The sequence below is a fragment of the Silurus aristotelis genome, assembly GCF_946808225.1.
Source record: "Silurus aristotelis genome assembly, chromosome: 12".
In the NCBI taxonomy this organism is placed as follows: domain Eukaryota; kingdom Metazoa; phylum Chordata; class Actinopteri; order Siluriformes; family Siluridae; genus Silurus; species Silurus aristotelis.
In genome coordinates, this window is record NC_139585.1 from 12,049,924 (window position 1) to 12,073,767 (window position 23,844).

General features: G+C 36.0%; 1 protein-coding gene across 1 annotated transcript in view; it reads left to right on the top strand.

Annotated features, from left to right (window-relative positions):
- The first annotated feature begins 3,514 nt into the window (after nt 1–3,514).
- Nucleotides 3,515–23,844, top strand: part of LOC310734569 (cadherin-18) — a 96,333-nt gene continuing 76,003 nt past the window's right edge. Inside the window, exons 1-2 of the mRNA XM_083556707.1 lie at nt 3,515–3,781; nt 19,683–20,331. Coding sequence (XP_083412833.1) covers nt 20,083–20,331 — 249 coding nt within the window. The 5' untranslated portion in view covers nt 3,515–3,781; nt 19,683–20,082. The remainder of the gene's footprint in view (nt 3,782–19,682; nt 20,332–23,844) is intronic.

Here is a 23,844-nt window from a genome sequence, read left to right on the forward strand (position 1 = left end):
ATGTTTATGCAGCCTCACTGCCTATAGGTTTGCTGATGTTTTAGTCTTTGGGAAAAGCATTTTAGTGGTCTCTGGCACATTTTATGGCTGCTCTTTCCACTTGATTCATGACTGATTGTCGTTAGATTGTGTAATATCGGACTTTGAGAGTGTTGGTCATATGGAAGCACTGAAGGAAGGAGAAAGAGCATTTCAGATCAATAGAGAAGCATCAATCAGAGCCTGTAAACCTTCACTGCAGTTTACCTTTTAGAGGTCTCATTCTCTCTCTCTCTCTCTCTCTCTCTCTCTCTCTCTCTCTCTCTCTCTCTCTCTCTTTCTCTCTCTCTATCTTGCTCCCCCAATTCTGCACTTAACTCATATAATGCATGGATACCACCAGTGCAATCTAATCAGTAAATGCCAAAAGTCTACACTTAAGAGTATGCTATATATCCAAAGTATAGAAAACAGATTAAGCTAAATCCTGAACTTAATGCGCATTTTATCAGAATGTATTCCAACTGAACAAGCAATCTAATTATTAATTCATTGTTAGGCTTAGTCTAAACAAAGCTATTGTTACACAATTACTTGACAAGTTAACTAGTTTGTTTCAGTGGCATGTCTGACTTTTATCTTATCTTAACACTGACAACATTAGATCGATGTTTTAGATCTCTAAAATCTTTGGTGCTACTACAATAAACCTGCAATGGCAGGAGAACGAGGAGGAGTCCATGAATCCATGAATCATATTAATGATTTATAGCAGAGGTCAATGCACATGTAGGAAGCAGGTGTATATGACAGTAGGTGATATACACCTAAGCGTGGGAAAATTGATAGGATGACTTTGCAGTGCTGATAACATGGAAATAAAGATGAATCTATATTGCCAGGTGTTTAATAATAAATGGTAATACAGGTCAGAAAATGAGGATTAAATATTAAAATAATGCACATGATTTGCTCTGCAGGATATTGCAACACAAATAACAATGACAAGAATGAAATAACCAAACGAAGTAAAACATAGAACAGGGAAACACTATAGAATAATCAGCTAATCACAAAACTGTGACAAAGACATGAGCCAAACAAACAATAGTGTATGTACAAACAAAGAGTAGTAAAATAGCAAGCAGTGCTCAACAAGACAAAAAAAAGTGAACATCAGAAAATTTAAATTACTGCCTACCTGTATTAAAGTCCTATCTATAGATATTTATACAGTGAACAGCTGCTTTGCAGAAAAATAGGTCTACATCAAAGAATTGTGTGTTTAACCTATGCAGTCTCTACATATTTAGGCTGACGGAAACACTAATTGCATGGATAAGGTAGGCAGAGTCCTGCAGAACAAGCCTGCATGAGGGAATGCTCTTTCTTTGAGTCTGTGCAAATAAATATAAGATCCTCCACCAGTTAGACAGCCTTGGCCAGCTAGTCACATTGGTGGAAATGGACCCAATCTGACGTCCCGGACAGCAACTGATGGATTAACTGTTCCAGTGCCACCCACTCAATGACCTTCTCCAGGTTCAGTTGCAGCCAGTACTTGCTAATCCCCCTCCTTCAACACTGTGCATTAGAAGTGTTGACAATGTTAGTCCAGTGACAATCTGAGCTGCACAATCTTGGATTTCCTCATTGTTGTGTAATCCAGCTGGCATTTCAGTGGTGAACTACTGGCCACCAGCTGGGCTTCCATTTTAGAATAATCTAAAAGTACAGGCCTCATTTTACTTTCAGCAATCTATTGCTAAGGTGGTACAGTACCCTCAAACATTTCCACACTTCGACTTCATCCTGTGGTATCAGGCTGGCCAGACAGACAGACAGATAGACCAGACAGGGTTAAAAAGTGAGCAGACTCTTATTTTGCAGCTTTGTCTGTCCACCATTTTAATCAGGTTTTCTTGTGTCTGCTGCTGCAGATTCCAGAGCACCTGGTGCTGTTGGGACTACGTCTACACAAGCCACTGAAGATCCTGACAGAAAACAGAGCAAAATAAAACATAGACATACAGTAACAAGTACAATACTTTCCACCAGCATGGTTCAGGTCTGTGCATGACATGCACAGGCATATTTCAGCCCACTCACTGAAAGAGAAAAAGAAACAACATATAACCATTCACAAAATAGAAGCAGACCTGCTATGCTAATTTGTTAATTCTTCCCACATTCCATGCCCCCACCTGCCACAATTTGCCTTGACGTGGATGAGCAAATCACAGTTTTAGGTGCACCTACGCATCATTTTTTGGTGGAACAGACACTTTCTCTGAAGACACTAGACACAGCAAAGCAAATTCATTTATTTGCATTCATTTTCATTTATTCTTGTTCAGTAACCTCTTTATCCTGGTTAGAGTCATGGTGGATCTGGGGCTTATTCCAGCAACACTAGGTGTGAGGCAGGACCTGGATGAATACACCTTGGATGGTTTCCAGCCTGCCACAGGGCACTGCACAAAGAGACTCATTCGCACCCAGGGACAATTTAACCTAGCCAGTTTACATGCTGAAATGTTTTTTGTAAGGTGAAAGGAAACCAGAAATTCCCTGAGAAACTATAAATGTAATGTTATCACAGCGAAACAAAATGCATAGAAACACTTCCCCAAGCTCAGAATCAAATTGAGGACCATAGAGCTAGAAGGTAGTAATAGTACCTGCTAGATGCTCATGCCATTAGCAAAGCAAATGATAAATGTATCTTTATCGTGTAAGCCAAAAAGTAGCATTCAAGTGTGTGACAAATGCCCACAGCCCGACTAGCTGTTTGTGGGAGGTTTGAGGGTGCATTTGATTAAGAACAGTGCAAAGCAATTAGTAACTGTTTTTCCTACTATACCCCACTACTGGCCCTTGTTTTTCTCTAAATCTCCACTCCATTCTCTTGATTCCCTTCAAATTGCAGTTCACGTGATCGTTATAGCTACTTCCATTCAATTTCCCTTCACCCTTCTATCAAGCACCACCAACAAAGGTGTTTCAATTTCTTCCCATCTAACTGATAAATAAACATTCCAGACAAACCCTTGACCAGCACCTTTTTCTTTTTTCCTCAAAAGATGAAATATTTCTTTCCTGTACTTCTCTGTGCCTCCCATGGCATCCTTGTCTCGTTCCCTTATATTTGGTTTTGCTTTATTATTCTTTAAATTTTTTCTTACAAAGGGAAGGCACAGAGTAAGCCGGGTTGTTGCTAGCCTTTAGTGTACCTGAGAAAAGTCACAAGGGGTGAAAAGACAGGGCTAGGCATGAGCGAGAGGCAGGGAAAAGATTAAAGAACAGAGAAAGAGAGACAGGGAAGATAACCAAAGTGTAAGAAATGAAAAAAGAATACATAGCTATGGATGAAATATGACAAACAGCACTTAGAATTAGACACTGCATTAACACAAATGAGAATCTGAAAATATGTGAGAATTGGCGAAAGTGTTGACAAAAGAGAAATAGGAGAGAGAGAGAGAGAGAGAGAGAGAGAGAGAGAGAGAGAGAGAGAGAGAGAGAGAGAGAGAGAGAGAGAGAGAGAGAGAGAGGGTTGGTGCAGGCATGACAGGCACTCAGTAAGCTCTGAGCCGGCCAATCCGAGAGCTAAGCTGCTGCAGTGGAGTCAGTGAGGATTCTCCCTGGTGCTCACACACATCCACGCACAAGGCACGGTACGGTACGGAGAGATTTTCATTTGGGGAGTAGAGCAGCACAAGGGAAATGGTTCGAAAGGCATGGAAACTGGAGTTGGACATTATGCAGGAGAAGAAATGCTTTTCTGGAAGCATCTCATGAGGTATAGTATGACACTCTATTGCATTAGAGCTGCTCTGAGAACACCTCTGGGATTTTGACAGACTTGTTAGTATTTTGGCAACTGTATGCATGTGGACATACAATTAGAGTATTTAAAAAGGAGGAATTGATTGGCATATTTAATAAAGACAGAGATACAATTTAGCCAATTTATTGTGCAGAAAAGGGTCTTTTTGTGAGATATTAGGTTTAAACAGGAAATACTGAAGAAGTCAAGAATTGGAAAGGATATAAAGTATAGCTGCGTTGAGCTGGGAAGAATGTGAGCAAAGAAAATAAGTGTGGGAATGATGATAGATAATTGTATGTGGTTTTTACAGATTAGATGTACTATGTTGCATGAATGGCATGAGTTTCTGTGGTTTTTTTGGACTGGTGTTTTTGACTGGGTGTTTGTGTGCTTCTGTGTTTGAGATGTGTATGTGTGTGTCTATGACGGGGCTACTCTACTCTGATTTATATGATAAGTCTCTTTCGCTAACCAGCACACAGTGAAGACATGAAGCACAGAAGCAGCTTATTAGGCTCCTTATGCTATTATCTAGGCTGAAACATAGAGTTGTGCTGGTCACCTAATACGCACACGCACACACACACATTTGGCAAATGTTTTATACGATCTTTTCTGTGCTCTTCCCATGATGAGATGATTTGCTTCTGATCAAGCAAAGAGCAATAAAGTAGATCTGAACACTATATTTTATTGTGATATAAATGCTGTTAAGTGTGTGTGTGTGTGTGTGTGTGTGTGTGTGTGTGTGTGTGTGTGTGTGTGTGTGTGTGTGTGTGTGTGTGTTATTTTTCTGTCACTTTGCACTGCCAATATTTTCTCACTTTAGCTCATGTCACATCTAAGATATTTATGCACCTCTCTTGCACTCACACTCACAACCACACGGACACGGACACACACAACAAACACAACAAGCACAGGCATACACACAACACACACAGAGGGAGGGCTGTTTACTGTGAAAAGCATGATAGAGTAAATTCTATGAACTGTTGATTATGTGATCTCTGAAAGACGAAAGACCACATAAAGAATTTGGGTAGCATGCACTTGCTTTCTGCGTCTTCAATAAGTAAAAAAAGATTTATCTGTTCTTCTTGACTTCCCTAGTTCTAGAATGTACAGCATGTGTGTGTGTGTGTGTGTGTGTGTGTGTGTGTGTGTGTGTGTGTGTGTGTGTGTGTGTGTGTCTCTCTCTCTAGCATGTGTGTGCAAAATATATGTCAACATGGCAAAAAAAATGCAAAGACAAATATAAAAGATAATATACTTTGATGGATAGATGGCTGGATGGATGGATGGATGGATGGCTGGCTGGATGGATGGATGGATGGATGGATGGATGGATGGATGGATGGATGGATAGATAGATAGATAGATAGATAGATAGATAGATAGATAGATAGATAGATAGATAGATAGATAGATAGATAGATAGATAGATAGATAGATAGATAGATAGATAGATAGATAGATAGAATCTATAAAAAATCTATAAATTAAATCACACTCACTAATATTCTAGCTAGCTAACTCACACTTGTACATTTCCATTTAATGTGCATTCAGTGAAAAGAGATTCCTTGATTTCTTCTGACCAGCTTTTGTATTTTAAGCCAGAAGTTCTGTTCATGTGAAATGTATGTTATTACTGTAACTTGCAAACAGTAACTGCTAGAGCAGCAAGTATAGTTTAATTAAGAATTGGATGAGTGTCACTGGAATGCAATTGAAAGCATTGAAGGCCTCTGAGAAAAGCCTGGAGAGCATTTCACCTTTAGCCTCTGTTTACTTACTAAACTCAGTCGCCTAAAGCAGTAATGCACTGATGAATCATCAGAAGGGAAAAGCAAGCAAACAGAAGCCCTTTACTGATAATTCAATCCTTCAAACGTCCTTATTAATCTCAAACTCACTCAGTCAAAAGACTATAGCACAATGACTAAAGACAACCTTCAGAACTTGTATTGTTCCTTCTTCTTAAACTCTCTCTTTCACACACACAAACAAACACACACACCATAAAATGCTTTTGTTGAGGTGAATATTAGATTTTTGATTAAACATATTCAATGTTTAATCATGCAGTATTATAATACCTCACTACCAAACCCAAAAGGCATATCACATTTAACCATTTCTTTTTATATCAATACAGCAATATCTTCTATTACAATAATATGACTCAGGTTCATATACAGTAGTATCATATTAGAAATATAATTTTATATGTATTTATTTATTTATTTATTCATTCTTTTTTTTTTCTTTTTTTTTTATTCTTATTGCTCTTTCTGGTTACAATATTGGAGAAAGGAAAACAAGGACAACATGCTATACAGTAAGTGTTAAGCTCAAAGCATTTCATCATAAACTTTTTTTACACTGAACTACGATGTTATAATAAGCAGAAAATGTGTATGAGATACAGTAACCAAAGCAACCATACTGTTTGAGTGACTTTAATAGTTTCTAAGTGCTCCAAACACTTCAGTATGACTGTAGTTTATTTTCAACTTTTGCACATAAGATCTGAAATGGAAAGTGTCTCGAGAAAAAAAACAAGAAGTCATCAGAACTCAATTGTATTATAGTATGCACATCCGTATATGCAGAACTATAAACTATGAATAATACCAAGCAGCCCAGTGTTAAATAATACCATCCAGAATTACATTCACTGCTGACTGCAAACTCAGGAAACATATGTTAAGTGAAAGAGTTTAATCTGGAATGCTTTGTTTTGTTACTTGAGTGGATTCCTGGAGATTTTTCCAAGTAGTATTTTTATAGTTCAAATTAAACCTATTTAGGAAGGTAGAATCACTTTATTATACCCCAAAGAAACTTCATTTCCCCAAATACCCTGCTGTCTATCACCTACACATCAACCCATCTTAAGTTGACCAACTTACTAATTACACTCACCTGCAAGTTAAGTCAAGTCTATTTCTATAGCACTTTGACAACTGACATTGTCTCAAAGCAGCTTTACAGAATTTAACAGTTAAGGTGAACGATTATTTATGTGTATTTTCCCTGATGAGCAGCCGTGGCGACTGTGGCAAGGAAAAACTCTTTTAGATGTTATGAAGAAGAAACCTTGAGAGGAAACAGACTCAAAAGAGGATCTTCATTTGGGTGATATCAAGAGTGTGATTATAAATCTTTAAACAATACAGAACACTGGACTAAACCATATTGACTAATTACCTCATCAGCTAGAATATCTCTCAGTTTGGTTGGTTCATTGCTAAAAAGTTTTTTTTTTTTTTTTTTTTTGTCTGTTTCTGTTTCTTTTTTTTTTGTTTTTTTTGCCCTTAAGGCAAATTTTTTTGTTGTGTCAGCTGTGTGCTTAAAAAAAAACCAACTAGATTTTACCTTAATTTTTTCCTTGAAATTTTTTTACTTTTTCTTTTATAAAATAAAGCCTATTATCTAATTTATCCTGTATAGATTTTTTTTCCTTCTTCTCAGGTCTGACACTTCTAATTATTCAAAGATCCTTTTCTAATAAAATCCAATTAAGAATACAGAAAATGAAAATGATTATTTTATTTAGCCTACATGAGAATTATATTCACTTGCCTTATTGATTAAAAGAAAATAAGAATAAACATCTCATGAGGGTATTTTTATGATGTCTACTCCTTGGAAGAAAATATTAAGCTTTTAATGCTCTTAACAACAAATGCAGAAATTAAAATTTCTTTGTTTTGACAAAGCTGTGTATTTGTTTCTGGTGGCTGCCACATTGGATTACTCAGAACAGCAGGTGCTGAAACAAGCATCATACCTTCGTATCTAACCATTATTAGGAAGTGACATAATAATCAATTTAATCACATTTCCAAATGGCTGGACCATTTCATTAAGAAAATGTCACTCAAGACCTTTTGAAAAGGCATATGCATGACTGGCATTGAACACAAAAAGTGGCCTAGCCATTAATTGGCTTTGGGTTATGCAATTATTTATGATCTTGAGCTTGGTCCTTATAAGTGAGTTACACTATTATTTTATAGTCCTACATAGCATTATAGATTTTCTTTGTATTGGTTGGGTGCTCATTGTGGTAAGCTGTGTGGATGGGAATTGTTTTAATCAGTGGCTGTTGAAAGCCAGTGTCCTCATTTATTAATTTATTGACAGGATCACTGAAAAAATAAATTCATGATTTTAATAATGTATGATGGGTGCACAGGCTCAGAATGGCATTAAAGGCAAAATACAGAACAAGAAAAAAAGGGTTCTTTATGGGCTGTGCTATGGACTTCATCGCAGAGCTGACTCATCCTGCACAGGTGATAGCATTTCTAACTACCTGTTAAGACTGTGTATCGATTGTCTCAAGTCAAGAGACATTCTTACTGTGTGTTTTTAAGCAACTATGGGATATATGAGAGATATTGGGGCTCTAGATCTTAGCCGTGTACTGTTAGGTCAGTAAGAATAGCCCAAATGCATGATGATTTATTTTATTGCAATAAGATACAAGGAATAAGCATATAACAGGGTTCATTGTGTAAATGTGCCTAGTAGTAGGCCCTCCAAAAAGTCTGTATCCAATTAGGGAAAAGAATCTCATTGCGTTCAATGAGATTACAGCACTGCACCGGAGGATAATTTGGCCCTTTAATTTAAGATAACATTTAATCCTTGCTACTATGAGCAATGTGATCTTCTTGTTCCTCCTACCAGCTAATGTACACATTAATAGAATACATTTTTCATAAGCTGAATTGTAGAATGATCCTTTTTTCAGGTTTAATGGACTTTATTTATGTATTGTTTGTTTGTTTGTTTGTTTGGAATATTATGTAATAATTACTGTACCATTAATTAAAACAAAAATCAAGTTAAAATAATTCCAATTTCTCCACCTTGTTCTAGAAAAAGGGAATCATTACTAACCATGAGGACTGTCCATAATTCTTTCCTATTTTTTGGCCAGTAATTCAATAAAAAAAATAAGAATAAAATAAGAATGTCAGATCACACAACTGTTATCAGCCAATGTCAATATTACAGCTTACATTTCCAGTTTCTATTATTTTTACACTCGATTGGTATAAATAAATAAGAAAGAAAGAAAGAAAGAAAGAAAGAAAGAAAGAAAGAAAGAAAGAAAGAAAGAAAGAAAGAAAGAAAGAAAGAAAGAAAGAAAGAAAGAAAGAAAGAAAGAAAGAAAGAAAGAAAGAAAGAGATTGATGGATAAAATAGAAAAAATTGAATAAAGGTGCGTAATAATGCCATGTATCATATTAAGAAAGTTCAAGTGGTTTTGTCATTTTAACCATATACAGCTGGTACAGAGAAATGATAGTGTACCTCTAGGATGAATGTGCTACATAAAGAACCATAGGAGACAATACAGGACTTACTCAGGCAATGCAGACCCACACAGAACTACATAAAGTGCACATGTGCAATAATGACCAAAAAAAGAACAATAGGCACAGTGAAAGACAGCACGAAAATGAGCAGTACATAGTTCTAGTCTGGAGTTAAGTGCAAAGATATTGCCATATAATAATAAATACTGTATATGTAAACATGACAAAATGGTTAGCAGCAATTGTTTTAGTGTTTTTAGCAGCAGCAGCTTATAAAGAAATGTGCAAAAGTTGCAAAGGGGTTTGGCAAATGTGTGTAAGTATCAGTGTGTATTTACACAATTTTTATGGGAGGGAATTAACAGATCTTCAGGAAGCGAGGACGTTATGTTTGCAACAGCATTTTTCCATCTTGCACATATTCCATTCCCCCTATCTCAGTGGGACTGGATAATGATATGAAGCCAGGTGCTAGTGACTGTAGGCGAATTGCTTCATGAGTGGGTTGGAGATGGGTTAAAAAAACAAGCAACCCTTCACCCTCTACACCTCTTGCACAGACCTCTCCACTTCATACAAAGTTATATCAAGTTGACAAGTTTTTATTAAGCATAATATAATATAATATATACACTCTGTGGACAACTTGATATAAGATTCATAGGTGCTTTTAGAACATTCCATTCAACATTTAATCCCCATTTGATGTTATTTTAACTTCCACCGTTATTGAAAAATGTTTGACTAGATTTTGGATGGAGGTTGTGGAGATGTGTGGTCTTTCAGATACATGGGCATCAATGTAGTCAAGTACTGATGCAGGGTGAGGACGCCTGGGGTGCAGTCAGCTTTCTAATTTATACCAAAGTATTCAGTAGAGTTATGTTTGATTTAGTATACCCAAACTGGTTCCAGCATGACAACGCCCCTGTGCACAAAGTGAGTTCCATGAATATATGGTTTACATAGGTTGGAGTGGAAGATCTTAAGTGGCTTGCTATTTTGTAGAGCTATTTTCTAGCTCACTTTGTGCACAGGGGCGTTGTCATGCAGGAACCAGTTTGGGTATACTAAATCAAGTTAATTGCAATTCTTATGCTACCACATTAAAGACACCCTTTACAGTTGTGTGTATTGCACAACCTAATCTACTCTTGCATATATACTAAGTCCATTTAATCCTCTTTATTTACCATCTGCCTGTCTCACTTTTTTCCCCCTTTGCCCTGTCATGTCAACAGCTCCTCACATGCAAGACTACAGAATGTATTAGTATATTACATAACCCCTAGAGTTTACAGTGATGCCAGAATTGTAAAGGTAAAGGTACATCAGTTGTTATAAGGCCAAGGGCACAGTGATTGAAGTATTAGCTTGCAGATAAACAGAACTGCATCAATATAATTAATTAGCTCAAATAATTAACACTGTTAAAGTTTTGTTTAGTGTGACATTCAGGATTAATATTTGTCCTGTAAATGTAAGTTTCAGACCCAAGTCATACTCCTACTGCCAAACATTTAACTGATGAGATCTTCATATGTCTCCTACCAGCTAATGCAGTTGCGAACTTCAGGAGGCATCATTACAACAGCTGTGTGTTTTATCCTCCAACCCTGCTGATCATCGTAACAATATTACAGCACAACTGTGAAAGTGATGCTTTTATGGAGTCATCTGTTTCTGCGTTAAACTTGAGCTTGCTTTTTCGTGGAAATGCCATTCATCACCAACTTCAACTAAAATTCATTTCCTCCTGTAGCTTTTGCATTAGCCTGTAAGTGAAAAAAAAACCACATTATCAGATAAAAAATGCAACCAAAACCAAATGGAAATCAGTAAAAAAAACCTTACCATACCAACACAGATAGGAAAATGCAACAGTAATATCAAAACCATTTACTGAAAATGGAAAAAAGTAAGCTCATTGCATACCTGTTTCCTAGCTGTAAAATTATAGACGTTTTAAAGTAAGGAAAATAATAACCTAAACTTTCTGTATGTATCTGTATACATAACAAACTGAAAAAGTAAAAAAAAAAAAATTATATATTTTTCAATTTGTATAGTAATATGATTGTGTCCAAACAACGCCAAGCATGTGAGTTTTCAGTGTTTGTTATTGGGCTTTCTAATTTTCTGTATCTTTTTTTTTATGTATTGGCCCTATAATACTGCGCTAAACATATGTATCAGCAGTAACTGCAATGCAAATGCTAATTAGTATTTTCAATGGGACTGGCATGTTTCCACCCACCAGCTATACTCTGCTCTAAGATTTGTTTCAAGCAGCTCATTCCTATGCATGATGAGTGTTGGTATTATAAACTCTTCACTCCAGAGTTCACAGATGCCAGCCTCTGATCAGGGTATTAAGTGAGAAGTCTAACACCAGCCTGTCTTTTGCTTCAAACTGCAGTTTGAATCTCTTCTCTCTCAAGCACAATCCCCAGACAGGATCACAAAATACATACAGATTTTAACATTGCATTGTTCACATGACAAATAATAGAATAATTTTTTTTTTCCCATCTAGAAGCTATTTAAATTCAGTCAGACCTCTTCCGGTTTTAGTTGAATGAGTCTGAACTGTAAAGAGGCTGAACAGAATGAGTTATCTCTTTAGTGAAAATATAGAGTTTACAAAGATGTCTGAGTCGTGTGTCAGTTGAATAAATCCATATGCATATAGATTTTAGTAAACAATGCTGAGTTATTGCTCAAGGCTTGCACATAAACAGAACCGCCTTAATATTATTCATCTCCTCAGCTTCAGTGATTAACACAGGCTGAAACTGTGTTTACTGTGAAATTCATGTTTAAATATTTGTGGCAGTGTCTATTCAAATAAAGTTAAAGACATTTAAGTAAGGCATGTGTGAATATATAATTAAACCCACTTGCCTAATGTTGTAGGTCTCCTTTGTGCCACCAAAACAACTCTGAGCTGTGGAGGCATGGACTCCACAAGACCTTTGAAGGTATGCTGTGGTATCTGGCACTAACAAGTTAGCAGCAGATCCTGTAAATCCTGTAATATATGAGGTGGTGCCTCCATGGACCAAACTTGTTTGTCCAGCACATCCCACAGATGCTTGCTCAGATTGAGATTTGGGGAATTTAGAGGTCAAGACAACACCTCTAACTCTTTGCTGTGTTCCAAACTGTGAAGTGTGTGACAGGAAGCAGTATCCTGCTGAAAAAAAGGCCACTGCTATTAGGGAATTACACTCCTATTAGGGAATTAGGGAATTACACTCCTATTAGGCTATTAGGGAAGTACACTCCTGCTGCCAGGCAGGAGTGTATTGGTCTGTAAATTTAGGTAGGTATGTGCCTAACTAACATCCACATAAGTGCCAGGAGCCAAACAAAACATTGCCTAATGTATAACATCACCTCCATTGCCCTGCCTTCTTCCCACAATGCATCCTGGTACAATCTCGTCGCCTATTTAAGTGTTTCATGCACATCTGGCCATTCACAAGACATAAAAGGGAAAAAAATGATACCTTAGTCCAGCCCACATGCTTTTATTACTGTGTTGTCCAGTTCTGATGCTCACAAACCCATTGCTTGTGCTTTTTGGTTGTAGACAGGGGTCAGCATGGGCACTCAGGCTGGTCTGCAGCTACGGTGTGTAGCCCCATACTTAGCAAGCTGTGATGTGTGTACTTAAATTTTTTTTCAGAAATTGTGCTACAGTAACTGTGTGACTGGACCACATGTACTACAATTCATTCCTCGCTCACATCAATAAGCCTTGGGATTTTGATCAGCCATTTTTCCTGCTTGCAACACATCTATTTCAGACTAGTCACTTGCTGCCTAATATATCCAACACCTTGACAGATGCTCTTGTAATGAGATAATCAATGTTATTCATGTCACCTGTCTGTGGTTTTAATGTTTATGGCTTATTTGATTTATTTATTCTTACGATTCACAGCTTGCTCTCCACCAGCAGCAGTGTGGGTTTGTTCTAGCTGTCTGTGGTGCAACCAAACTTCTCTCATAATGACAGAGAAGAATTAAATCGAATTAGCAAGGAACAGATAATCCAAGTATAACATGACAACTCTCAGACAGATGCATTACACAGCCCTGTAATAAACTGGCATGCCATCCCGGGTGTACTTCTGCCTCACACTTAGTGTTCCTGGAAAAGGCTCTGGATGTATGCGCACCATGATAAAGTGGTTGTTGCAGAGAGATAAATAAATAACTAAATGAGTGAATCACTTTTTATATAAGGACATTTCATATCTTTAACCTGGTCTTATAGAAAAAAAAAGGAGCATTTTTTTCAAATTTCTATAAACTTTATAAACCTTTTCTTATGGTTTAACTTTCCTGTGTCTGCAATGTAAATACCCTCTTGATGCATTTGAATAATAATGGCTAATAGTTGGATGAAGTGAAGGTCTGGCAATTTATATAGTATGTCTAAAGAAGAGGCTGAATATGTGGGGAGTTCACCATCACCTAGGGGAATATGGAAATAACCACGGAAAAAATGAGATGCAGAGTTTCCATTTGCAAAGAAACTTTGTCCAGTGAAGCACCCCCAGGGACCAGGTTGCCTCAGAGTATGTTTGTTACATTTTAGGAGTACTGAAAAGTATATTCTTTGTGAATAATAATTTATTTTATCAAACATTGCTTTATCCTCTATATATACGGTATGATCTTATCAATTGATTTAAATGTTACATTTTATATATCCGCTTGGACATTGTCTTGAAGCATCTTTACATAAGTAAATTGATTACCAATATATATGTTTATCCTTTATAACTTTATCCTTAATGAGCAAGCCAGTAGTGACAGCGGCAAGGAAAAACTCTCTGAGATGTATGTGAAAGGAACCTTAAAAGGAACAAAGGGCAGAAGGGAAATTATCCTTATCTGGGTGACACAAAATGTCCATTCATTATCGTTTCATCATCGGTAAAGGTTATCAGCTGTTCATTGATGGATGCTTGAATGCAAAAACTGTTCATGGCAACTGTCATTGTAGCAGACTGCTTGCAGTAATTACAGTCCAATTCCATCATCAGGATTCTTAAGTCTAACTTCATAGATCTTTAGAGTGTTCAGGTTTAACCATCTTCAGCAGCAGTGAGTTCTCTTCATTTGAAAAGAACTTCATCCAGAGGTAGGGCATCAGGATGAATTAGGCAGGGATCTCTGGTATATAAGACAGAGAGTGGGGGACAGCAGCGTCCAAACACCCCCGTTCACCAAAACACTATAACCATGATCTCTCCAGATCTGCTTCTTTACCTAAGATAAATTTATTCACAAAAGGTTTGACTAAACAAAAATATTTTTAACGTAGACTTGACTAATGAGACTGTGTCTGAGTCCTGAACAATAATTGGAAGGCTTTTCCTTAACTGTGGACTTTTGTAAGAGAAAGCTGTCCTCTTTTTTTTTTACATCTATATAAATGTTTTTATGTATACAGTATATTTTCTTGGTATAAATATTTTAAACTTGGCTAAAAGTATAACTGTATAAATATTAGATTTTGACAAAGCAATACTGTGTGTAGTACACATGCTTTAAATAATATATAAAACTTTTCCCCCCAAAAAACGTAAACTATCATTTGAAATTGTTGACTAATAGAAATCATTATATTGCACATTTTTAAATGAAATACATCTAATATTTTTTATTGCTTAATGATAACTCCTTCCAACTTTTTTCTTTCTTAAGCTTATTTTTCATCAGAAGCAGCTTATGTGCAAAAACGAACTTGGCAGTTAGTAATATTTCAGCAGCATGTATATCTGTATTTGTGCATGGTAGAAGATAACACTGGTATAAAGAGCTAATGCAGGGGAATGTACAGGTTAATGCTGCTCTCAGACCTGAAATCATTTCTAACATAAACCTTCTGTTTCTGTTTACTGATGTACGTGAGAGATTTATGTACACTAATTCTGTAGCTTCTGCTTATTTATAGTGAAGTATATCTGTTGTTGCATATGTTTATTGTAAATACTTCTAATTATAGTTGAGCTTAGTTTTCATAATGTAAACAAATTACACCCAGCATATTTGTCACTCAAAAAAAAAAAAAAAAAAAGATTTATTTTACATTTATATGTTTAATATATGTGTAAAAAAAAAAAGCTTTATGATGTTTGAATATAAAGGCATACACTACTTATGTTCATGATGTAAAAAAGTACTGTGTAACTGGAAATTTTGCTCGTGTTTGGGTATCAGGAGATGTTTCCTGAAAATGGGATAAAGACACAGTGCTGGTTGCTAGTGGATGAAAATCAGGTGGAACAGCTTAATAAAAATGGTGAGGTTTAGTTATGAGAAAAAGAATGATAGAGAGGTAAAGAGAGAATGAGGGAGAAATTGACAGCTTCTCCCTATCGATTTTCTAGTCCTAGATAAGATGAGAAATGTGCCCCGGAGCAATCTATTCACACATTACCGACTTAGTGACCCTCTTGACACACATATACACACATCCACACTCTGATTCACCCCTACCACCAGCTTGATTCATCAAGATGAAATACACTCAAATACACAAACACTTATTCGACTATTTCTCTTTAGCCTGGGTGCTCCAAGCTATTAGCAAAATGACTGTATTATAAAGGAGCTGGCCTGGTATATACACAGACCAAGACCCAAAGATTCCAGCCCAAACACGCACAGCTACATTTAGGGCCATTTATGGCAACAATATTTGGAGGTAAAAGTGTCTCATATGTAGGCATATTTTTTATTTATTTATTTATTTATTTATTTATTTATTTATTTATTTATTTATTTATAATTTGCAATCTGGGTCAGAAATTGCAGCATGTGTGTCAGTTGAACTGCAGTAATCCAGCACTGCTCCATGTCATGCCTGAGAAATGGATACAGATTGAGTTGTAACTGAGTTCTGGCATCCAGATTTGGGAGAGTTTGTCACTGTCATTCTACAGTGATATCTAGTCCAAATGAAGTGATAAATGTGGGTCAGCAGTGTTCCATGTTTAGGATGTCAGCCACAATGCACAGCAGGAACAATTACTTACATTTCAGCAGTGCTGGCTGGTTGTGACATTGAACAGGTTCACATTAAAAGTTAATAGTTTATGGATTTTAGATGTTTTTTGCTTAAATATATTGAGGTAGGCATATAGAACACAAAACACACTGAACACTCACTGGTGAAGATAAAACGCAAGCATATTTCAAGTCTTTTACCAAACTGACTTTGGTCAATTTAATCATGACAATACAAAATTAAGAGAGAGAGAGAGAGAGAGAGAGAGAGAGAGAGAGAGAGAGAGAGAGAGAGAGAGAGAGAGAGAGAGAGAGGGAGGGAGGGAGGGAGGAAGAGAGAGCGGGAGAGAGATATGAAGTCAGGTTTAAGGGTAAGCAGATTTTGTCATAGTAAAAATTCCCCACAGAGTGCAGCAGATAAATGGTCTCCCACAGGCAGTGTTCTCCTGTGATGATGTCAGGAGAATCAATTTCTCGCTGGTTTTGGCTTTTCTCAGTCTTCAAACACCCTTTACACTTCCTTACCTCTTCCCCTCCCTCCTCTTTTAATTAGCCTCCCACCCAAACACACATATACACACAAAATTTGCATTAATGCATCCAATTTCATAATAAGTTCATTTTGGTTACAAGGTATGCAGCACCATTTCTTATTTACACCAAATATTAGCAATGTCTATGAAACACATGTACGATTAGGATTATGCATTATGTTTTCAGATAGATTTAGAGCTCTAAATAAAATAGTGCACTAAAGACATGCACTCAGAGAACCAAAGCTTGACAGAGCAGGTAATATAATAATAAAATAAATATGCGAGGTACAGTGAGAGGAGAAATAGGTAAAAGATGAATAGGCAGCAAATGAGAAGAGTAAAAGGAATGTGAAAACTGAAAGCAAGGGATATCAAAATATAGTTTTAAACTGCCTGTGTGGGCCTGTTTGAAAGTAGCGATGATATTAAACCTAGCTACAGTCTCCACCAAAATAAAAACGTAATTATTTTGTATTTTATTATATATTATATAATTATATATTATATCATGTAAACTTGTTATCCATCTGGGTTCACTGCATATACAGTAAAATATGTGAACACTATTAATTCAGTTCACATTTTTGTGTTGAGTATTTTGCCTTGTTGCTCTTGTTCCTGAGCCATCACATGTATTCAGCTATTTTATGCGCAGTAGAGATAAATGCTGTTTGACAATATGCAAAATTAACCTTGAATCTAAATTCATTTAGCTCATACTGTAAATTATAGAGTAAAATAAAACTGAGAAAAGGAACAAATCACCCTGAGCTAAACCTTAAGCAGCAAACAAGTTCCTCATAACCATATTCGACAAGACGTGGAGAATGGAGATTCGAGAAATCAGTCGAGGAAGCAACGCTAAAGAATAATCTAATTCAACCGGTTTCATGCTTCTCAGTAGTGTGCAGAAATGAAAACTGTCATTTTCCTGTATTTATTGCATCACTATTTCTGTCTGGTGGTTGCAGATGACAAAGAAAAAAAATAATAATAATAGAATATGCCTTTCACTGCATTTCTGTCCATGTGCGGTTGTCAGAAAATAAAAGATGTTCACCCAGAATCTGGCATGAATATATGTGGGTACTTGACTGTATTTGAAATTCACCTTTCTCTCTGACTCTTTCTTTTCTGTCTCTGTCTCTCCTATTGTGTGTGTGTGTGTGTGTGTGTGTGTGTGTGTGTGTGTGTGTGTGTGTGTGTGTGTGTGTGTGTGTGTGTGTGTGTGTGTGTGTGTGTGTGTGTGTGTTGGAGCAAGCACCTGTTTGTGCATATTTCACAGTGGAGGCTGAGAGACATTTGGCAGTTATTCTACATTAGCTACAATAAGCATACTGTGGAAAAATGTGAGACTTTTCTCATCTTTCTGTATCAAACCCCACCCTAACAGTTCCATCTCACTTGTGTGTGTGTTTCTACTTCTTTCCAGTCTCATTTAACAACTCTGATTCATGTTCTCATCTGCTACCAGATCGATACATGTATTATTTCTTCTTGTATCCTCTATATCATCTTTAAAGGATCTTTTATTTTGCATATCTTCTACCCATCTTGTGTACCATTATTTATGAAAGTATCAATACATTTTAATGTCTCCATGTCTTTTTATTCCTTTTCACTATTTCTAACATTTTCAGGATGTTGCACCTCTGTATAACCCTCTTATTGTCATTCTCTGTCTTGCTATGCTTTTCCAGTAGCTAGGATTTGGCCATCATTCACAGTGCTATCATAATGTCACCTGACACACACATATATATATATACACACACACACACACACACACACACACACACACATGGGCACACAAACATACACATACTCGTCTCTACCTTTCAACTTTGCAAGTAGGCAGATAGTTTTTTTTATTGATATTTATTATTTGGACCTCCATTTTCTACAAAATTGCTATCTCTTGTTGATCGTAGCCAAGAGGGAGGTGCCAGTGAAACAGAGAATTTTGGGTGTTTAGGGATGAAAAAGAGTAGGTATGATGAGGTGTTTTAATTACAGTCAGACCAACAACCTACTGACTAAAAAGCTGCCAGCTTTCCCACACACTCCAACCTGCCAAAATCTAATCCAAGCCTCAGTGAATAAAAACACAGTTCATTTTTCCCTGCAATTTCATAAATAAAATGAGAAAAAAGTTTCTCAGCTAATGCATTACTGACAGCTTAACCTTAATGTTCCTTCTCTCTGCTTAACTTACTCTATATTCTTTCTGCCCTTCCTCATTATTACCTTCTGCTTTCACTCAAATGTCTTTTCACCTTTACACTATATGAACTAGGAATGGGCACTAAACCTACAACTACAGTTTGAACATAGAAAAGGTTGAAAATGTTGCTTTCATTAAATTTAGTTTACAAGCATATTTAATTAAATGCTAAATATTCAATTTGTTAGGTAATTAAAAAAACAATAATGTCTGCCTATTTCATCACCTTAAATGAGCAAATTCTGGTATTGAGAAAGAAAAAGAGCAGCTGCTGAGGTAACTGTGTAAATGGATGTCCTCTTAAATTCCATTCATACTTGAAATCTATCTGTATGGACATTTGAATGCACTTTAAAGTAACCACCCAACTTCTATCAATTAAATTCGTTCAGCTTTAATCAAGATCAAATGCTTGGGTTCAGGAAAGTATAAACTGAAAGGGAATTTTTTTTTTTTTTTTTTAAATAGTGCATGACATTTTTCTTGTACATTATAAATGTATTTTCAAGGTTTGTTGTGCAAGCATATGACTGATTTAAAGTCTCGAAGCAAAACATATTCATAAATGATCCTTAAGTACTGTTTATAGTATTGGTTGAACAATTGTTTGCATGTAGTCCCAATGTTTAAAGATATACTGGACATAATGTGAGTTTGTATCTATTAATATCAGTATTATTTGTAAAACTAGAATGCTAACTTCATTAACGTTTATAATTATCACATTTCTTTTAATTCTTTAGGTATCTCAAGATGACCTCTGTCTCTGAACAACTTTTCTAAAACCTTTCTAAACCCAAAACCAATTGTTTCCTGAAGCAAAGGCCCGCTGAGTCCATTATGTAAATGCATTTGTACAGCCATGCTGATATGGATGACTGAAACATGAGCATCATAAAAGCTTTCTGGACCTCTGACTCTGGCGCTTCTGTCTTCTTGGATCTCATCTCTCTAAAATAGCACCAAAGGAGGGTTACAGAATTGGCTGCAGAGGGCGGATAAAAAAGAAGCTAATGAAGCAGAAGACCGTATCAATAGGAATATACTTGTTTTTGGAATATATTATTCATTTGGAATATTGTGATATTTTGTGAAAAAAAAAAAAATATTGGAATACTGGAAATATTTTTATAACTCACCATCATGAAGGTGAGTCCAACTTCCTGTCTGTGTCCTGTACTTCTCTGTCTCTGCTTCCTGGAGAGAGGCTATGGAGCAAGTCACCACAGACAGGCCAGGGTGATTTCTAGGAACCACAACTTGACTCACAGTCACAACCATACAAAAGATGGGGAGACAGAAGTCCACCACAGACCAAAGCGAGGATGGATATGGAACCAGTTCTTTGTCCTGGAGGAGCACATTGGACCTGATGCGCAGTACGTAGGAAAGGTAGGCAATGTACCTTAATTATATGTATCTTAAATATATAACATACTGAATAGAAACAGTTTTATTCACTATTAGTGTGAGATGCTTTTGTCCAATACATATTTTTCCAGTAGCTCTGTTTAGAAAAAAAAAGGCAATAATTTATTTCAACTTGATTAAGTATTAATAATGATTAGGACTACAGTAAATTCAGGTTTTTTTTTTTACAGAATAAATTTGTTGCATTTATTCATTTACTTATACATATTTTTCTTGCTTATGCAACAGTTGGACATGATCGATGAGCCTTACATATCCAATTAGTTTAGTGCAGCATAACTGTGGCACAATAAGCTCAGAAGGGTTTGACTGGATGTTGACAGCTATAAATTTTTGGATGTCTAGGTTTGCTTCTTAGACTTGTTAGACTTGTATTACATGGTTCCCTCAGCTATGCCAACTGGTAAACATGTTGGTAAATTCATTAGCATATTAATGTACTGAACTTGTTGCAGTGGAAATTCAAATCCCTGGTCAAGGGCTTGTGTTAATTGTTTGAGTGTGCAGTTTCTGTTAATTCAGTCAGATGGAACAGTTCTAAATGTCTATACGTGTTTTATGAATACAAATAAAATTAAAATGTTCAGTATTATGGCCTTTTATAGAATTGATAATAGAATAGATAATCTACAGACTGTCATGATAAGGCCTATTAACAGATTTTTTTCAACATATCAACAGATTATGTAAAACCTGTATATGACAGGACAGCTAAATTTTTGATTCTGACTAAGGAGAAGGTGTATATTAATTTTCTATTACAGCAGCGCTTGTGCAATAATTCTCATTTATATAATTCTGATTTATATTTGATCATTTATGTAAGCTTTAAATAAGTATTACCATTTTTATTAACCCTTACAGGGACATGTGGGGAAAAAAAGAAGAAAAAAAAAAAAAGAAAAATATATAATAGTTGATATGTCAAAGTTTTCTGTGAGGAGACATGTTTTGTTTTTTTGGTTGAGTTTAACATGTCTATTTGTTTTGGAGCCAAATCACACTAACCCATGAATGATTTTTTTTTTCCTTTAAAAAAAAAAGCATATTCTATTTCGTTTACATTAATGAATTATTATAAAACTCTATCCAGTTCAATTCTTGATAGGACCAATACGTAATTGGTTTATATAAATGAGCTGTTGATGATCTACTAAACATAAAGGGCTGATTTTAAATTAAATCTAAATTAACTGACATCAGTTTTTATTAGAAGTCATCAGAAGCTCATTTTAATTAAAATACAAGTGTACGACTAAGGCAGAGTTGGTTTTCTTTAATTTATTATTAAAACATTCACTTTTATCAGAAGGCTTTTCACTGGATTTTGGAACAGGACTGTGGAGTATTGTCATCTAAAACCACAAGAGCATTAGAAAGCTGCTGATGCAAATTTAGAAGTGCAATTGCCATTCCACTTCATTCCAAAAGTGTGGCCTGAGTAGCCTGCCATAGAGCTCTGACCTCAATCCTGTTCAAAGAACACCTTGGGGATAAATTGGATTGCTGATGGCACCCGAGGCCACAGGAAATGAGGACCTACATGTGGAATTGTATGTTTAAAAGACACACAAATCTTATGTTTAGACGTTGACAAGCTTTTGTCCGTATAGTGCATACATACATACATACATACATGCATACATACAGTACATACATACATAAATATATATGAAACTGCTTCCTTATAATTTACATGAGCTTGGACCTAAAAAAAAGTTTGATAGTATTGCTGTGACATTGTACTCTACCTTTTGTTATGAAAAGGGCATTAGCCGGACAACGCTGATTGAAATGCAGTCTTGAATAATGGAACCTTATCAGGCTAATAATTGAAGGGAATAATAATTAGTTTTCCTGCCGTGGTCTTGGCTGCTTGGTCGCTGACTTTGAAGTGCGTTGATTTGTTCTCTGAGTGACTGTTTCATGGTGAGTCAAGATGCTCTCCCACTCCACAACCCACAACTCACCTTCAACTCTATCCTACACAGCACAGTTCAAAAACAAATTACGGCAACGGATTTCAATAATCCGTGATGAAAATATGCCTTTAATAACAACCAGCTCATTATGAGGGATTATGTCTGACACTCATGCATTGCAAGAAATCCCTAATCTTTATGAATGTCTAACTTCCTTGTTTAATTACAAGACCTGCTATAATAGGGGTCAGAAAAATATAACCATGGTGCAAAATAACATTTTTAAATGGAAAAAAAGATTCCACGATTTTAACCTACTGTAAACATTCAGCAATTCCAGTGTGTATGTGCATGAATGTGTGGTTTTCTGCCTCTCTGCTCTTAATTAAATATTACAAATGTCTGCATATAACTGAACACAGTAGAGCATTCGGACCGCATCCTGTACAGTCCCACTGGTGACTGATTGCCTCATTATTCCCTTTTCTTTTCTTGGTGCTCATTTCAGACTAAATTTGTTACCACTGGTAAACATTGTCAAAACAAGTCGAATCAATGATTAGAAAAATTAACGTTCAATTTGCCAGTGGAAAATATTGTCAGGTGATTCTGGCTTTTTAAACCTGAAAACTGTAAAATCATTTTTGCACTACTTGGTGTCACACTGAGGAAATGTGTTGAGCAGTCAATCTTTGTGCAGTAATGGTTGTCAACTCACTCATGCGTAATGAGTGTGTTATAATGAATTGCAATGTAATTGTGGTTGAGTGAAAACGGGGGTGGCACATTGGAACGTTGGAAAGCATTGCCACTTGAAAACTCTTTCTGCTTGTGTTACACATGTTCAGACATCACATGCTCATGTTTAGTGTTCCTGGAATAGCTTCAACTGTGACCCAGACCAGGAAAAATTGCTTGCTGTAAATGACTAAATGAATAAATTAACAAATTAATGGATGAACGGACAAATGAATGAAAATTAATTGCAGGGTTACAATAGACTTAATAATTAAATCTCAGTTTTTTTCATACCAGCGAAGTAAAAATGTTTAGTTATGCAAGGTTGGTTGTTAGTATATTTTTATAAATAATTTGTCTACTGTTTTTGGCTTTTACATCACATATATACAGAATTACACAGTATAGTACATTACAGAACTTTTCAAATGCAGAAAATGTGAAATATTAACAGTAAAACTATATGTTTTTCCTATTTCCTATTTACTTACACAACAATCAATCATTCCCAATTCATATGTAAATTGGCTCATGATAAGTCATACTGATAAAATGTTTATATCGTTTTGAACTGGTACTTTGGCAGCTTTGGTCACTTCTTTGGTGCACAACACATTATGACTGGAACTGAAATTAGGGTGCAGCTGCTTTCATTAAAAGATGAATGATACAGGGAATTTTTTGCCTCCAAGGACTCTACAGGATGTTCAGGTATAGAAGCTGTTGTCATGGGCTGCCTGCATACACTTATTCAAGACAAGCTGTTATCTGTACTTCAGCAATATGAATACACTGGCAAAGAAAATACATTTTA